This window comes from Perca flavescens, chromosome 12 (genome assembly GCF_004354835.1).
Source record: "Perca flavescens isolate YP-PL-M2 chromosome 12, PFLA_1.0, whole genome shotgun sequence".
Lineage (NCBI taxonomy): Eukaryota > Metazoa > Chordata > Actinopteri > Perciformes > Percidae > Perca > Perca flavescens.
Genome location: NC_041342.1, coordinates 18790984 through 18806304, shown reverse-complemented (window position 1 = coordinate 18806304; position 15321 = coordinate 18790984). Strand labels below are relative to the sequence as shown.

At 38.1% G+C, this 15321-nt stretch overlaps 1 protein-coding gene across 7 annotated transcripts in view; it reads left to right on the top strand.

Moving 5' to 3' along the window:
• The window catches only part of myripa (myosin VIIA and Rab interacting protein a), a 68508-nt gene that overhangs the window by 17262 nt on the left and 35925 nt on the right, over nucleotides 1-15321 (top strand). For all 7 annotated transcript variants that reach the window (XM_028592656.1, XM_028592654.1, XM_028592657.1 and 4 more), the window contains exons 5-6: nucleotides 6724-6945; nucleotides 12195-12331. In XM_028592656.1, coding sequence (XP_028448457.1) covers nucleotides 6724-6945; nucleotides 12195-12331 — 359 coding nt within the window. The remainder of the gene's footprint in view (nucleotides 1-6723; nucleotides 6946-12194; nucleotides 12332-15321) is intronic.

Genomic DNA, 15321 nt, shown 5'->3' with positions numbered 1-15321 from the left:
TCAGTTATGTAGATAACCTTATCTGTCTTCATATCACTAACGTCACCCATCGTAGATATGCTCTACATCCCAGCAGATTCTTTGTTGCATTATGGTTTTTTGCAAAAGACAGTTTTCTTTACAACATTGGTGATGCGGAGCATATTAGTAAAGCCACTGTATGCAGAGCGCCGTCAGTGTGACTCGCTCTGAAACGTTTTTTAAACGTTTTTGTGGAGTTCCCTGGAAACAAACCAGTAAGAGACGTTAAAAAGAAATAAATGATTGTAAATCATAATTCTGTTAATGATGGTGCTGCAACCTCAGAATAGTAGTTTACTTTTTCACCCGCAGGATTGCACCTAAATGAAATTATAGGTGTACTACATTCCAGTTTTCACCAGTAATATTATAGGTTACCTGTGATTAAATATGAAATGAATACACTATATTAGAGCTTACACATTGACTCGAGCAGCAATTTTCTCCCACACCAATTCTCATTATTTTACAGCAGCTGCTGTGTTGCTTTTTTTTATATGTTCAAACTTGCTGTATGTGCGCATGAGTAATTCCGCCGACCAGTTTGTTTGTGGTTGTTACCATGGTGAATCGTAGTATTCATGCTGCCTTTTTATTGTGATGGCGCATGCGCTTAACTCTGAGTGAACCTACTCTGAGTTGATTGAACCAACTCAAATCAACTGTTCTGGAACCGAAAACTCAGCATTTCCCATCTCAGGGTAAATCAACTCGGAGTTCAGGGTTAGACTCAGTTTGCTAAACCTCCTTCGTGAAACGGGCCCCAGTAGGGCTATGGATCTGTTTTTCTATTAGTAAATCCTGCTTTTGTTTAGTTTGTGTACGCCCACGGTGATTCACATGCATGCACACATGGGTGATGTGATGCACAGCCCTGCCAGTGGTCTCCCACTACTCCACTGACCTATATGTGGCACTACTGTAATGAGCCAAGAAACACCGCAGTATGACTTAAAAGGCATAGAAGACGACAACTGCAGGCTCTTAAACATGGATGTAAACAATACAGGATTTAAATTGTGCTTTGTAAATATTCTATGAAAAAGGAAATGCATTCATTTCTGAATAATAATAATAATAATAATAATAATAATAATAATAGTGGACTAAATTGTACAATTTTGCTTCTGAAATGTACAGGAGTGGAAGTGCCTCATTGTATTTTTTAGTTTCCTCCACTGTGTAAATGTAGCTCTAAATGAGTTAGGTGACCCTTTTAACTGGAAGGTTTCTGGTTAAATTTCCATGTAACATTACACAAAGCGATTTAAGTGGTGAGCTTTCTACTTTCTCTAACTTCAAGTGTGGCAGGCAAAGGTGCTTACTTACCTAATCTTGTTGTTTACTCTTTACCAGATATGACTAGACTTGTGCTGACATTTTTAATCACATTCATACTAATTTCTTTACGCCGAGATGACATATTTTATTTTAACCTGCTGAATGATGTCAAACACATTGACACCATACCCCCTCTTCAGCAGAAGTACATTGACACATTAGATCACGTTCCGTTTTCAGTTATCACAAATCTCTCATGTCATGCAGGTTGGGTTAGGGTTAGGCCTCTCTGTATGTCAAACATGAGTGTTAGGCAGGGTAGTTGAAGATTAAAAGGAAATACAGATAAGTGATAAATACAGTGTTGGAATGTACTATTTTTGTTGCGGTTGCACAAGAAAGGTCCCCTCTTCTTCTTTTCATGCAGACTGTTGACTCAGAGCTCGTCCCTGAACACAATCTTTTAAAGGTGTCTGCGAAAGATAACTGAAATATGACATTTATTCTGTTCAATAACATCTATGTATGTACGTTGTATGTCTGTATGTTTGTAATGGTAATGGCAGCAGCGTGGGGGGGTGACTCAAGCAAAATGTTCCACATTGTGGAACAATAAAATTATTTGTAAGTGAACTGCTAGATAAAATTTGTTAGGTCTGAATCTGAGTTTTGTAGGATGTTCTGTAGAACAATATAACTACTGTAGATAATACAGTAGTACTCTCATCAAAGAGCGTAGTTTATGAGATTCATGTACCAGCCAACAGGTGGAGTGTTGAGCAGTTGATATTCTGTAGTTATTATAACTAACGACAATATGAATCAACATCTTGCATGTACAGTACATATTTAACAATCTATGTTCACGGTTTCAAGTAATCTACTGTAATGCTGTTTAAATCGTGAAGAAAGAACCGTAGTTAGTTTTAATCCCTGAAATAAGTCAAAGCTTGTAGTTACACACATAAGAAAGCATGTATTTACAGAGATTTCACTTGCGTATCCAGTTTCTGAGAAACCAACTGCGAGATACAGTTACCAGTTTATTAGGTGCACCAAGCTAAAACACAACAGTCCTGCAATAAATCCCACCTCAATGAAATTTATAATGATCAGTTTGTTTTACTGAGGTGTTTATTCACCTGTATGATCATTTTTGTGGATGTAGTTTGTGGTGCAGTTGAAAGCAAAAACATACATGTAGCATTAAAACGTTTCTATGGTCAGACTCTTTACTCTTTATTTATTTCTATGGTTTTTTTTTTTTTTTTTTTTTTTACCTCCTTAAAAGTCCCATTTTGTAAAAAGTTTCCATGTCTTTGAGAGGGCAGATGTGGAAGACCCGGAAACTCTAACAGCACCACAATCTACAGAATAAACACCTCTCAAAAAATGTTTTAACAAAAACTGAACGTTAAAACCTTCATGATGGGTTTATTGTTTTATTGGACTGAATCAGTTTCAGCTAGGTGTAAATAATACACTTTCAACTCAGTATATACATTATAAGCTTTGTAGTGTCCCTAAAAAAACAATTTGTTGGATTCAAGAAATATCTACTTGATTCAGCAGCAGACTAGCTGTAAGAGGAGTATGAAGTATGTCATAAAATGTGGTAAAACTGAAGTGGTACAAACGTCAGAAGTCTTTCAGCAGAAAAACAAGTTCTCAGGAAAAAGCCACAGGAGCTGGGTCACTGCCACTGGACCTGATGATTTGGGGATTGTTGGCAAATAGCACCACACACACACACACACACACACACACACACACACACACACACACACACACACAGCTCACACACACAGCTCACACACACAAAGCTCACACACACACACACACACATGCACAGCATGCACGCAGAGCCTGGATGTTAATCCCGGCTGATTGAGAGAGGAAGTCTGTGTAAGTGAAGTTGTGTTTGGTGTTACAGGAAGGTGAAAACCTCAATGAAACAGAAAACGAATGATGAGACATGAAGAGATGTTTCCTGAATCCTTTGCAATTAAGTATCTAGATATTACTTATCAATGAATGTGTGTGCGAGTACTCTGTGGAAGTCTAAAATGACATCAAAATTAAGTAAATAAGGATAAAAGTAAGCGTATCGTAGTTTTTTTGTATGCAAACAAGATGATTAAAAACGGCATGATAAACCAACCTCATTATCATTTTTATTTTCACAGTGGGTTTGATTGGATTAAAATTCTTTTATTAAAGACATTTTATTTCAGAATTTCCCTTTTCAAAAGTCTTTTTAAGCTCATAGTATTACTTTTATGACAGTCATCAGTCCAGTCCAACCCCATAACAATGATGAAATAATGAAAATAATTTGGAGTAATTAAATTATTAAATGTATTGGTTTGGAATTTTATCTGATATGCATATTTCATAGTCACATTTATTTGACATACTTATCATTTACACATAATCCTTTCTTCTATCATATTTACTACTTTTTATTGTGGTGTCTTTTTTGGGTTGCCATTTCAGTCTTTAATTAGTAATTAAACTTATGGAGCCTATTCATGAAATTGGAAGTAAAGTTATTTACTTGCTGACTGCGGGAGACCCCACAGCGGCCTCAGTACATAATTCTGTGGTAAATAATGTTACTGAATCTGAGTCATATTACTGCTGCAATATTCAAAGGAATTCTTGAAAGATTTGGAGAAAAACCCTTATATAAATACTTTTACAAGGATTAAAACCTGACATAATTGTAATAGGATTTAAGTGATCAACAAAATACAGAGGGTGGATGTCTGGCCAAAAATTGTTGTCTTGGGGCGCCCTGGTAGCTCACTTGGTTGAGGGTGTGCTCCATGTACAAAGGCTCAGTCCTTACCGCAGCGGCCCAGGGTTCGTTTCCAACATGCAGACCTTTGCTGCATGTCATTCCTGCCCTCTTCTACCTTTCATGTCTTCATGACATTTTCACCTGACAATATTCTTCCTAAAAGAAGAAAAAAAACAGATCCCTGTTGAAATCTTTAAACACAAGAAAAATGATGCCAACACAAGTTAGTGGACGTCACATCATCTTGTCGCCAAGAAACAGACTTTTTGTGAGGATTATTGCAGCTGACAGACAGCTCCTTGTTTGTTCTTCTTTTATGCCCGAAGCTAGAAAGCTTCTTTTAGATGAGGGTGTGTGAGGACAGAGCTGCTCTACAGATACTGTACAGAGTGAGCTGATCAGCATATATATTTCATGTGTCTGAAGTATTCAGATGAAAGAGAGCGAGAGAGATGATTAATGAATGTTGTTGTTGTTGTTGTGTCTTCCACTGTTAGCTTCTTAGCTGCAGTTTTGTCCTGCTGAGGTGTGTTTACACGTGTGTTCATGTATATTTCTGAATGTTACTGTGCTATCTTGCTGTGAATATCTTACTGTGACTGTCTGACTGGGTGTGGTCTGCCTCAGTTATTTATACCATCCAGTGAGCTTCAGTAACGGAGTGTGCTGCTGTTGTGAGAGGGCAGCGCTCTCTCTGTCAGACAGGCATCTCAGGGACGCTGTTAAATATTTAGAGTTTGGAAAATGTGACCTCAAGAAAAGTGCTAAAGTTCAAGAAATGTGGTTTACAAAAAGGACTTTTAAGTCATATAGTGTGTACTGTAGAGCTGAGACGAATAATGGATTAGTCAGAAAAAAATTTAATCTAGAAAAAGTTCGATAATAGATCAATTGTTCAAATCATATTTTTAATCACATATGCTGGTTTCTTTATTATATATATTTCATAATTACAGATTCACCCTTTTGCAATTAGCAGATGTGTAATACAGCCGCTTTGATGTATTTTTGGTTTTTATTGCTGGTTTCTACTTTTCTCTCCATGTACTCTGCATCTATTTATCAAGCTTCTTTTTCTATAAACCACATACAGCACACAATTCTCTTTAAAACAACCATTTCAGAAAACAAATTTCCTTCAAGTGATACACTCTACGCAAGAGCTTGATAACAGGGCAATGAGGAATTTCATTTTGAGTTTTAGACATTTAAAACTTAAATGGAATGAATTTATAAACCCACAGTTGCTCTTTTTTTCTCTCTTCGTGCCTCTGTCCTCGTGTTGTCAGACTCCATCAGTCTCCAGCAGTAATCACCTATAAATGATTCAGTCCTGGCTGATGCTCATGCTGTCCTGATGTGAAAATAATGGATTTTTGTTTCCTTCTCGCTACTTACACCGTTTCTCTCTTCTGCCTTCATCCATCTTGTTTTCCTACTGTAATGCAATTCCATCGTCTTTAGCCCCTGTCTGACATGTTTGCATCTGTGTGAGATGTAATGTATGGGACTTTATGTGTTTGTGGATCCTTTGCAGTTGTATTTCTTTGTAAGTGACATGCAGGGAAACTAGTACTGAAACTAGTGATCTCATAAACAAACTGTATTTGCTGTTTACTTGATTCTTTTCAGCATATCAGAATGTTTTATTAATACAAAAACCTTTTTATAGATAATATTAGTAAACTTAGTATTAGTCTACTTTTAAATCCAGTGGTGGAAGAAGTACTCTACTAGATAATACCACAATGTACTAGTATGAGGTAAAAGTCCTGCATTCAAAGAACAAAAGTCTTAGGGACCTTATATCTTAGTATTTGTTGAAGCACTTTACATCACATAAAAGTTATTTTGTGACCAAAAAAACATGTGAATCACACTCTCTAACTTTTCTGACAATAAAGCTAAAACTTTGTAACCAGCATGAAAGAGAAGTCCTTAACATGCTCAAAAATCAATTTGATCATCTATTATTCCATAACAACTGGGCAAATTTGATAGAAGGCTCCAGATGCGCCACTAAATGGACCTTGTGGACTGTTTTCTCAAACAATAATAAATGTTTATGATACTCTACATATAGGCTGACGAGCTGCTGCTGTTGAAGACACTGATGTATTATTCAGCACATCCTCCTGCTTTAACCTTTACCTTTACCTTTAGCTCTGACGGCATTTCACCAATTTGCAATAAATAATGTACATTAAGGGAGATCTTGCTGCTTTTTTTTTTCCAATCATCATTTACCTTTTTAAATGACCTTTTAGAAAATGATTAAAATTACCGACTTTGCGAAACCACTTTAATTTCTGCTCCATTTTCATTAAAGGGACGCAGAGGATCAGTGTGAATGGCTTTGTGTTTATGTGTACGTCATGTCCTCATTGTGATGATCACCCTATTTGACTCAGTAAACCCACAGAAAGGAATTATATCTTTCTGTCACACATATACTTAGACTTACAGTATATATGTAATTTATACATAAATATTCTGTCTTTTTTTAAACATACACACACACACACACACACACACACACACACACACACACACACACAGTCCTGTTTTCACTATCCTCCCTCTAACCATCCACTCTCTCTCTCCCCTCCTTCCCACAGTGAACTGAAGCAGGAGCTGGACGAGGAGGGCAGTCGCTGCCTCCTGCTGTCACGGCAGAGATGCTTTAACCAGCGCTGCTGCATCCGCTGCTGCTCGCCCTTCACCTTTCTGCTCAACACAAAGCGCCAGTGCCACGACTGCCACTACAACGTCTGCAAGGCCTGCCGGGTCTACAACAAGCAGGACAAAGCCTGGCTCTGCTCCGCCTGCCAGAAGAGCAGGTAAGGTCGAGCGGTAGTAGTGGTGGTAGTAGTGATCCTGTGTGTGTGTGTGTGTGTGTGTGTGTGTGTGTGTGTGTGTGTGTGTGTGTGTGTGTGTGTGTGTGTGTGTGTGTGTGTCAAGTACATGAGACATTGGGAGATAGATGTATTACTCACAACATAATCACTTAGATACAGAACAGGATAAAGTCTTCCACTGGCTGAACCAATTGCATTAAGTTTAACACAACATGACAGAGAAAAGGAGACTCACTGGTGTTCAAAGCAACAAAATTTCAATTTCAAATTTTCTCATTTTCTTTTATCAAAATGGTCTTTTTTTTGTGTTGCATGCAGCTTCTCTGTTTAATTTTACAGAAAGACTTTGGATGCACCATTCAGAGGTTCACTGTATTTCCATTTTGCTGTGATGTGTCATGTCGAAATTTGGTGAATTTAAGCTTAAAAGCTTTAGGGACCGTTCGGTATTTTTGGAATGGACCACTGGAGGAAAAAAGGGGAGGGTCATGTCTTTTTATTCTTTGCTGGGGGGAGGGTCACATTTTTTACTCTGGGAGGGGTGGGGGGGGGGTCCAAATTTTGTATTCATGAAAAGAGCAACATTTCAAAGTGGCTTGTTTGGTGCATATTTTTCCATGTAGCTCTCAGTCTCAGCCCCCCATCAGCACCCTAGCAGATGGGTCTGACTGCATACATTGAGTTTGATGGGGGCAAGAGGAGCACTGCCCCACTGGTGGCTGAAACGGGTAATTTCATTGTTTAAAATTTTTTTAGGTTTGGCATGTCCAGATATTTTATAAATATTTTAAATAACACAAAACAACTAAATGGTGGTAGGTAATACATCTGATTTCATATACCGCTTTAGTAAAAAAAATATTACCTGGCTGACGATGGGAGCAGCAGGACGCAAAAAATTAAAATTACTGTTGCACTGGACATCTTGCCATGCCGTAAAGGTTTCCTAAATGCCATGTATATAAATTTGTTGTCAGCTTGATTGCGCGTTTTGTGTATATTTGGACTTTTATACGTTTATTCCACTTTGTTTAAACGGCGAAGTGGAGAGGCCTCGTTCACCTGTTTGGAGCTGGCTGGTGAATATGACACGCGTAGACCTTGCTGGATACACCGTGACATTTTTTGTGGATCTACTGATCGCTGTGGATTAGTTTTTTTTGTGTAATTGGATTACGGCGAAATACAGAACTTTTTTCTTAACATGTCTTAACGTTTTATGATGTGATTGCGCTGCGTTTGGAGAGGCATCTCAACAGACTGTAGGTCGAACACTGATTGTTCACTGTTACATTTTAATTGAATTATTCCACCACCGTCTGTCTATTGCGTTCCAAGACAGCCGTGCTGCTATTGGCGATTGATTATTACCCATGTGTGCTTTGTTGAATGGTCTCAATGTTTTATTGTTTTATTTCATGTGAATACTAGTTTAATAGAGGAGTAACTTAGTATTTGAAGTAATGCAGGAAGTGTGCATTTAGTTTCCATGTTTATTGTGTTTCCACAACAATGTTAGTGAGTAAATCTACTGAAATGGCCACCACACCATAACAGAGGAGTGTGATGCGTAAGATGAGAAAGCAGAGGTTAAGCCGCATATCTCATAGCTGTAAACAAACAATGGGCATCTGTAGCTCTTTACCAAGTGCAAACCAGTATAGAAAGCATCAATGAAATGTTGGGGAGGGTCATGCCTCTTTTCCTAATAATTTTGGAGGGTCATACAAAATGTATTGTTGGCGAAGGGAGGGTCAAGTCTTTTTTGACGTAAGGTCCCAAAACTCCTCCGGTGGGCTCTTAAATAAATAATGAACAGTCCCTTAGTGCGGGTCTTTTATATTAATGGATGTCTTTTACATTCAAGCCATTGCTAAATGAGTTGCTACAAAGCTAATTAAGACTATCAGCTCCACAAAACTCTCTCTGTATTTGACAGTATGGCTAAGTTCAGAAAATGGTGTCATCCAGCAACTTTGAAGATAATTACCTCTTCTGAAGAGTCCATCATATATATATTTTTTTTAATCCTCTGTGTACTCCTTGGCTACTAGCAACTGTGTGGAGGAGGGGTGGGGGTGGTGCGTGATCACAGAAGGCTTGTGTCATGTGGATGTGCTGACAGTGTTAGAATTCCTCATGGGGGCGACAGAAACTACGCACTATAGCTTTAAGCTAAGAAAAAATGTCTAGTTTACTTTGTTCATGAAAATGGCTAAACCTATTGGATGAATTAGAAAATATGAAGTGATAAAGATTATTTTTGTTCAAATTTTGGAAAGTTGACGTTGGCTTTTAAAGGAAATGATTGGTGTGATTCTATATGTTCCTTAAGCCTGGGGTAAAATAGAAAAGAAATAATTCCTAACCACATCTGAAGGGAGAAGTGTCCTGAGCGGTGCAAAAACTGCCGTCAATGAGAGAGGGAGACACAATAATCGTTCAAACATTGTCAGATATGGCCAATTCTGACATCGGAAAGGGGACACCTTTAATGCCAACAAAACCTTTTGAAATGACCACAACCAACAATGTGTTAGTCCTACTTTCAGTATTTCTTCATCCTGTCTGTGGCACTCAAGCCCAATTCTATTAGTTCCTACTAAAGGTGATTCAATTAATTTATTTATATATGCATTTCTTTGTATCTATTTCCATCGGTGGAAACACATTTGGTGATTTAGTGTGTATTTACAGCAGCAGTATTATGTATGCCAGACTAAGAATAAACTACAGTGACCATTATTCTTGGTAATAAAGTAACCTCCCAGTGCAAAAGTGTGGCTCACTGATGTGTTTTAATAGTTTTTGGACAACAATGGAGCAAGGCACTGGCTCAGATCTGGAGTTGGTCCCCGGGCGCTGTAAATGGCTGCCCACTGCTCCCTTGAGGGATGGGTTAAATTCAGAGAATGAATTAATGAATGAATGAATGAATGAATGAATACATGTATGTGTATGTGACAATAAAGTACCTTTACCTTTTTTACTTGTTAGTAAGATAAATCCAGTGTCTGTTTCATGGGATTTGTTGACAACAAGAAAAAATACAATATCACCATTTATCCTTTAAAAAAACTACAATATACAGTACAGGCCAAAAGTTTGGACACACCTTCTCATTCAATGTGTTTCTTTATTTTCATGACTATTTACATTGTAGATTCTCACTGAAGGCATCAAAACTATGAATGAACACATATGGAATTATGTACTTAACAAAAAGTGTGAAATAACTGAAAACATGTCTTATATTTTAGATTCCTCAAAGTAGCCACCCTTTGCTTTTTTTTTGATAACTCTGCAAACCCTTGGTGTTCTCTCAATGAGCTTTATGAGGTAGTCACCTGAAATGGTTTTCACTTCACAGGTGTGCTTTGTCAGGGTTAATTAGTGGAATTTTTTCCCTTATTAATAAAAAAGCAAAGAGTGGTTACTTTGAAGAATCTAAAATATAAGACATGTTTTCAGTTATTTCACACTTTTTCGTTAAGTACATAATTTCATATGTTTTCATTCATAGTTTTGACGCCTTCAGTCAGAATCTACAATGTAAATAATCATGAAAATAAAAAGGAAACACATTGAATGAGAAGGTGTGTCCAAACTTTTGGCCTGTACTGTATGCATTTGCCATGGGTGGCTGCAGATACTGTATCCCAGCAGGCATTGGGCAGAAAGGGGAGTACACCCTGGACAGACAGTCATCACAATAACGCATACGGTATGGGCAATTCAAACTTTAAAATTCACTTCAGACTACTGAACCTTCTCACACTTAAATAAAAATGTCATAACCTAAAATTCATGATTTAGTACTTTAAAAAACAATTAATTACCTCCCTGGAAATGTCTACAACTTCTCAGAGGAAAAAGCCATAATATTGTTTACTTCCATCTCAGCTGTCAACTTAATGATGAAGGCATCAGTTATTTTTAAATTAGAAAGACAGATTTGACAGGAGAGTTGCTAGTTAGGCCTCACTGACTGACTGTTTTCTCCACTTGTCTGTATGATGAGACACGACCACAGACTGCAGGAGTTAAAGAGTAAAGATGGTTGACACTTGGAGACTTTTTGTCACCTCCTGGCAACATACTCACTGTCTACACACTCGCTCAGCTCCCTTCACTCTGCAACTCAACCGACTCAACAGATGGTAACTCATTAAACATGCTGACATGAATATCTCTGCAATACCAGATTGCTGTCATTCTTAAACATTCAATTATATCCCAGTTAATTTTAATCTTGAATATTGAGACTTGAAGATGAGACATACATGAATTAGATTGACATCAAAAACCTCTTTTACGTGTGTGTACACTGATAACACATATACAGGAATATTGCACATTTCAAACTTTGAGAGAAAAGGCTGTTTTATGTAGTAAGATGCCAGTATAATAAACCTTTAGATTTGCTATGGTACATTGAACGGTTAATAATTAAAATGTTTGACATTGGGGTCTTGGTAGAGATTCTGACCACTGAGCCTTTTCATTAATGTTCCTTCCTTATTTGATTCATAGGTGTAATTTACAGGGGGGATGAGGGGTTACAACCCCCCCCAAAAATCTAAACTGGCCAGTGCAAAAAACAAAAAACCTATTATAATAATTTCCTTTACATAAATAAAGACATTTGCACCATAACTTGGTGCAGAAAAGGCACGTATTGTTGCAGAAAAAATCACATGAATGCAGAAGATGAAGTCCTTTGAAATACTCAAAATTTCAGTTTTGCTCAAAAGTGGAGATCTCAATTCTTTAGAAACGTATCAATAACATCATATTTAGGAGTCTGGGTTGTAATCTTTCAGTGTGTGTGTGTGACATACACTGTATTAAATTACTTCTGTTTTACTAATTTCTAAAACAAATGTTTTATATAGGTTAAACTTATGCCAAGTATACTGCATACTATCTTATAATCCATAAACTAACTCAAACATGTGTTTAGTTAATGTTCCTGCACAGTTCATCAGCTGGTGTTAGCATTACATATGTAGTAGGAGGTGAATGGACAGTTTAATACCCCAAACTGTATCATCAGCATATAATATTACCAATAAAACAAAGTATGCAGCGTTTGACACCTGTTAATGTGAGTTTATTTCATTCAGGGTGCTGTATTGGTATAAGATTGATCAAAAATGTTGACAAAGATCAGAATAAGATACATATTGATTGTATTTTAAACTGCAGGTTTGATTGTGTGTCTCTCTCAGGTTGTTGAAGACACAGTCACTGGAGTGGTTCTACACTAATGTGAAGACGCGCTTTAAGAGGTTCGGCAGCGCCAAAGTGCTGAAGACTCTTTACAGGAAGCACCTGGCAGAGCACAGCGTGCTTTCGGAGCTTACTGGTAAACCACTCTGTTTATTAGTGTTGTGGATAAAACATGTTAACTTTGGAGACTTGATGTGTCTTATGTGACGCATTTTGGCAAAGAAATGAGATCTGCAAGTTCTGAAATCCTGAATATGACTAGATCTTTTTTGACAAGCCAAATTGCTCGTAGGTGTAAAGAGACAACTGCTAACAAACACGTTAGCCATATTAACTCTGTAACTACCAAAAAAAAAATGTGTCACTAGAGGTAATCATCATTTAATAGGCTATGTCAGTTATATTTAAATTGACTGTGGATATTATTCTTGACCTTAATAAAAAAAAAACAAAGGTTTAACCATAAGCCTATAATAACTTTCTCAAAGCTTACTTACAAGCCCGGTCCATCTTTTTAGTCGGTATTAAATGTTTTGTTCTGATACCCTCATGTTGTTATTTCAGAGTAGTGTTCCTTTAAGCTATCCTGCACATCTGAATGTGAAGCATGTAGCAAAAACACAGCTTTGCTGGAGCCAGCGATGCTGAAAGTGTATTCGTAGTACTATGCAGTGCTTTGAATAAGACCTTTTCCCAGCAGCATATGTTCCAGCATGTACAGGACAGAGCGATGAAGGCGGAGGAGTTCGTCTCTGGGCCATTACTTCAGAGTTGATTGAACAGACAAGGGATTTCAGAAAATTATTAGTGTTTTGTGGAGGAGAGGTCGCCAGCTGCAGATGATGCAGAGCTGTGACCCCTGTGGGAGGAGGACTGATGTGGGTTGGCATCAGGCCATCTTTCAGCATCTTGTTCTGGTTAACTGTTTTCTATCTCTGCTCACAAGCACACTATATCATACATTTGAATTTGTTTATGACTGACCCACACTGGAAATTAAGCGGTGTTTATTCAGCTGCCAATTCCACATATCTGCATAGTCTGACTCATGGAAAGCTCTGCTGATGTAACTTTGAAGAAGAAGAATAATAATGCCTTTATTTATCCCACGAGGGGAAATTCACAATTTTCACTCTGTTAGTACAGTTGTGCACACATTAAACACAAGCCTGAATTACAAACATTCTCAGGATTTATACATGCTATCACACTAATGTGCACATGTATGTGAACAGGAGGGTGAACTGGCATTTCTCCAGCTACCAGTCCCCACTCTGTACTTCGGTCCGTACGGCGACTTGAACCAGTGACCCTCCGGTTCCTAACCCAACTCCCTACTGACTGAGCTACTACCATCCCCAGTATGATCAGAATTAGTAGAGCTGACATTTGGGGACTAATGGCTAGTAGGTAGTGGGTAGCGGCATCATCATGTGAGATTTGTGTCGCAGTGAAAGATTTCCCCTTCAAGACACACTGCCACAGCCTGGCAACACTGCTCAGAGACATCCTCCTCTAAAGAGTAAAGCTAAATAACAAAGGGACCCTGAGGAGTAAAACACATACAGACATAGTAATCATTACTTGATGCTTATTTCATATGCAGTATAGAAGTAGAGGCATTAGGAGCAATATAGGAAAGAGTCAGAAGTCAAAATGATTCTAATCGTACGTACAAAATAATAAATATATTGTCCGGTAATAATTAAACTCTGCCAACTTGTTCTTTTACCAATTTCTTCCTTTATTTTTTTATTTAGAAAAAAATAACTTACATCAACAACACCGGGAGAAAAACAAGACTCTGTGAGGCTGTACTTGGTCCCAGCAGTGCTTTGAGCAAATTGTCAGCATGCTAACATGTTCACAGTGTCAATGCTAACATGATCATATCTGATCTAGTCTATATCCACGACGTTCCACTTCCAGGGTTTCTCCATTGCTGCCCGAAATTCCGCCAGATTTCACTCTTTTTGGCTGAAGTTCTGTTACCTTCCACTTTCTTTGTGTTGGAATTTTAAACTCTGGTCGATTTATGAGGACTATGGTTAACTGCTCATCAGATCTCTGCAGGGTAAATCCAGACAGCTAGCTAGACTATCTGTCCAATCTGAGTTTTCTGTTGCACAACTAAAACGACCTTTTGAACCTACAGATGTTCCACCAAAAAAAACTTTCCTACCCGAGGCACAGTGGCTCTGCCCGATGCTTAGCGCCCAAGACGATTGTGAATGGTTTAAAGAAATATGCCAATAAAGGGACTGTTTGGTATTTATTTCATGGGCCACCAGAGGAGTTTTGGGATCTTAAGTCAAAATAGACCTGACCCTCCCTTCACTAGCAATACATTTTGGATGACTCTCCAAAATGATTGGGGAGGGAAAAGGGATGACCTTCCCCAGCAATTTATTGATGCCTTCTGTACTAGTTTGCACTTGGCAAAGATGTACAGATGCCCATTGTTGTTCTGCAGCCATGGCATATGTAACTAAGCCTCTGCATTCTCATCTTATACATCACACTACTCTGTTATGGTGTGGTGGCCATTTCAGTAGATTTACTCACTACCATTGTTGTAGAAACACAATAAGCATGGAAACTAAATGCACACTTCCTGCATTACTGCATTAATTCAAATACTAAGTCAACTCATCTAGTAAACTAGTATTCACATGAAATTAAACAATAAAACATTGATACCATTCAAAAAAGGACACTGGGGAATAAGACATTCAACACTGGTTGCTATGTACTAATCACTATGCTTCCTCAGTCATTGTATATTTTAGCATAGGTAAAGCTGCCGAAGCTGAACATTATCCAAAACTCATTTCTCAGACGAGCGTCAATTTGGGAGCTTGCATGCTACCACTCCTTCCTTATCAAATGCCTTGAAAAGGCTGTTGTTTGCACAATTTCACAAATAATCACCGGGACCGAAAGCATATTTGAGTCGGGTATGGCTGCAACCTGGAGACCCTTCATCTCATGCCTTCCCGGCTGTGATATATTTTTTTTCCCACTATAGCCACGCCAAGACCCGCCCTTCAATAGCTACTATTGGCTAAGCGTCCATGCTTACGCAAGGTAATGTAACCTGATTTGTTCAGGTCCTATCCCCTGACC